Source organism: Branchiostoma belcheri, unplaced genomic scaffold, assembly GCF_001625305.1.
Source record: "Branchiostoma belcheri isolate BF01 breed outbred unplaced genomic scaffold, Haploidv18h27 scaffold471, whole genome shotgun sequence".
NCBI classification, from domain to species: Eukaryota; Metazoa; Chordata; class Leptocardii; order Amphioxiformes; family Branchiostomatidae; genus Branchiostoma; species Branchiostoma belcheri.
In genome coordinates this window covers 2,648-5,858 of record NW_017804100.1, presented here as the reverse complement: position 1 = coordinate 5,858, position 3,211 = coordinate 2,648, and the positions used below count along the sequence as shown (strand labels likewise).

The window sequence follows — 3,211 nt, the reverse complement described above, 5'->3', positions numbered from 1 at the left end:
GTTTACTGAGCTGGTAGCAAGTCTGTACTATAATCTCCGACACAAGAACTTGGAATGTTACACAAAAGTGGTTGAGAAAGACTCGAGTTACACAGTCGAAAATTTGGACCTATTTCGTGTTGGAAATTACAGTTCAAATTTGTTTCATAAAGACAACATCATTCGTACAACGTTTGTACCGCCATGATATCCTAGCATATTTGGCAATGCCATACAGCTATAAGCCCATGACGATAAAAGGATAAGACGCCCCAACCCGTATCCGCTTAGGCCTTGATCGCCAGTAACATCATCGTTGACATTTGCAACGGCATAGAACTTTAGGACATTTGTGTCTGCCCAGACCACCTAATGGCATTTAAACGAACAATAAAGTACCGTTGTTCTACGAATTTTTGGAAAAAATCGAAGAGACAAAGTCGAGGAAGGGCAACTCACTATCACAGGCCAGCCCATCGGCATTCAGGACATAGCCGGCTCCACAAGAGCAGATAAAACTTCCCACGGTGTCCGTGCAGTTTCCTGCGCATCCTCCGTTGTTTGTTGCGCACTCATTCACTGCAACAAAAGAGATTCTGAGCAGTTCTGATTTCAAGACTAATATCTAAGCATTAAAAGTTTACCAACAGTCTGTTGACAACAGAAATTAATAAAACATTAAGTTTTTTACTTACCTTGTGAGAAGCCAAAAGAACTACTATAACTGCCATACCTGAAAAACAAAACCACTTCTTATGTAGCATGTTAATATTGGGAACCCTAAAGATATAAATGGAAACCATTTATACACTATGTATTGCTATAGTATCTTGCTATGAAGAAAAAATTGATCGGCCGTCTATGAACAGTTTGTAAAGACCACACGCTACTAACGCTCTAGTGGTGACTCCGTTCTGGGTGGAAGCTTGGTACGACGGTTGCCCCGGGAGTTTGTAGCCCGTGACTACTCCGCCAGTGGTCGGGATTCTGCCGTCATGGATAGCAGCCTTACAGACACGGGAGTCCTTGTAGAGGAAGAGACAAAAACTAATCTCCAAGCAGATCTTTCGGTGGCAAGGCAGTATCCATTGGCCAGAGGAGTGTCCATTAGCCACCGAAGATCTGCCTGCAGTCGAAACGTCAAAGGCTATTAACACCTAGTTGTTGCCTGATCAAAATATTCTTGCCAAGTAGTTTATTGCCCTGACCACCAGGCAAGGCTCTTGCCCTCCTAGTGAGCCTGCTGGTTGAGCATTACAGGAAGTCTCTCTATGGGTCCCCTCACCAACTGTTATTTTGGACAGTTTAACTATAGGAAAAGAAGATTCAACACATGTTTTGTGATATCTGCAGTTTTTAACCACAAGGACCCCAGTTATTGACATTTCTATGTTTCAGCCAGCATATTTTAGTACCAGCATACAGTATTATCTGGACAGGGTTAGGTGAGAACTCCCACTGAGATGTGCGCGGGTGACTGCATTTGTCCCAGATTCAAGCTATAAACCGCTTGTAAAAATCTTTGCACAACAAATTTTTGATAGCTGTTAATAGGGGCACAAGGAGGGGCAGCAACACCATTTTTGAAAAGAAGTGCTCCTCCCTGTTCGAGTACCGGCAGATCTTCGGTGGCTAATGGACACTCCTCTGGCCAATGGATACTGTCTTGCCACCGAAAGATCTGCTTGGAGATTAACAAAAACATGAAGGAATAATTGATCTACATGTATTGATAATATTGTAAGTAGGGACCACCGTAACCGTTACAAACAGCGTTGATCACACTTACAGATGTGTAAATGCCAGTACCCCAGACAGATCCTCCAGCAGTCAGACAGCCACCAGGGCAGACCACTCTGTGGTGGGGAAGGGAACAGATAAACTAAGGTTCCAAACGCGAAGGCGTTGTTTTTACACTAACATTAATAAAAATATTAATATGTCGCACGGGTCATAACAGTGCCATCCAAATAGTGGACAGATGCTTTTGAAACTGTCCCATACTTATATTATATTGCTATCATAGCTTATCATTATTCTGATGCTCAACGAAATTCTCGATCAGGAAGAAGTGAAATACAATACTGTTGGCTTACGTAAATGTTTGTCCGGTGATCTCCGTAGAATCTGTGGTGCAGGTGATTTGTGCTGAAAGGAAAATGTAGATCCTCTATCGATACGCTAGAACTGTCATTCGAAAGTCTTATCTTAAAAAACTAGGCTGTTGTCCTGTTTTGCATAAATTTTATTACTTAGCTTCAAACACTACCTATCATAATTACACAACGTAGAACTGAGACTGCTCCTGTTAAATACAGGGGATGTGGTATTCCAGAATTTAAATATTTTTATGCTCTTAAATGTCACAAGATCAAATTTCTTTAATGAATACAACATCACTCTTAAAACGTTTATACCGCCATGATATCCTATCATATTTGACAACGCCATACAACTAATAGCCAATAACGATAAAACCATAAGACGCCCGAAACCGTTTCGGCTTTGGTCTTGATCGCCAGTAGCATCATCGTTGACATTTGCAAGAGCATACATATATAGCAACCTTGCAACATTTGTGTCTGCTCAGACCACTCAATGACCTTTGAACGAACAATATTTGGGGAGAAAATGGCAGGGACAGAGGAAGGACAACTCACTAGTGACACTATCACAGGCCAGCCCATCGGCATTCAGCACATAGCCGGCTCCACAAGAGCAGTTAAAACTTCCCACAGTGTCCGTGCAGTTTCCTGCGCATCCTCCGTTGTTTGTGGCGCACTCATCGACATCTGCAACAAAACAGACCAACTTAACTTACTTTATTTGCTTTACCAGAGAGTCGGAGGGAAGGAGAGAAAAAACAAGACACCATTCGTTATTCCTGTATTCTCATTACCCGACTTCGTCTGGGCACCTGCAGCTTGAATCACAGTCTTTATACCCGAGGTCTTGTTACAAGTCCATCCTGTAGCTGCGGGTGTCCATATGAAACGATTGCTCATTATTTATTGCACTGCCCTATATACACCTACCAGCGCTTAGTCCTTTTTGGCAAGCTTTCAAGCATACTTGGTAATATTATTGATTTAAACACCCTTTCTGATAATTCCATACAATATTTAGTTCTTCGCGGTAGTTTCCTTTGTTCGTATGACACCAACTGCAAAATAATGTTAGCCGCACAAAATTATATATTAGAAACAAAAAGATTCTAACTGTATGTGTCTCC

The 3,211-nt window shown here is 41.9% G+C and overlaps 1 protein-coding gene across 1 annotated transcript in view; it reads right to left on the bottom strand.

Annotated features, from left to right (window-relative positions):
- LOC109479277 (fibrillin-2-like) overlaps nt 1-3,211 on the bottom strand; it is a gene marked incomplete at its 5' end in the record, with an annotated part of 16,294 nt that overhangs the window by 10,701 nt on the left and 2,382 nt on the right. Inside the window, 6 exons of the mRNA XM_019781232.1 lie at nt 439-558; nt 675-712; nt 874-1,004; nt 1,769-1,835; nt 2,076-2,127; nt 2,640-2,771. Coding sequence (XP_019636791.1) covers nt 439-558; nt 675-712; nt 874-1,004; nt 1,769-1,835; nt 2,076-2,127; nt 2,640-2,771 — 540 coding nt within the window. The remainder of the gene's footprint in view (nt 1-438; nt 559-674; nt 713-873; nt 1,005-1,768; nt 1,836-2,075; nt 2,128-2,639; nt 2,772-3,211) is intronic.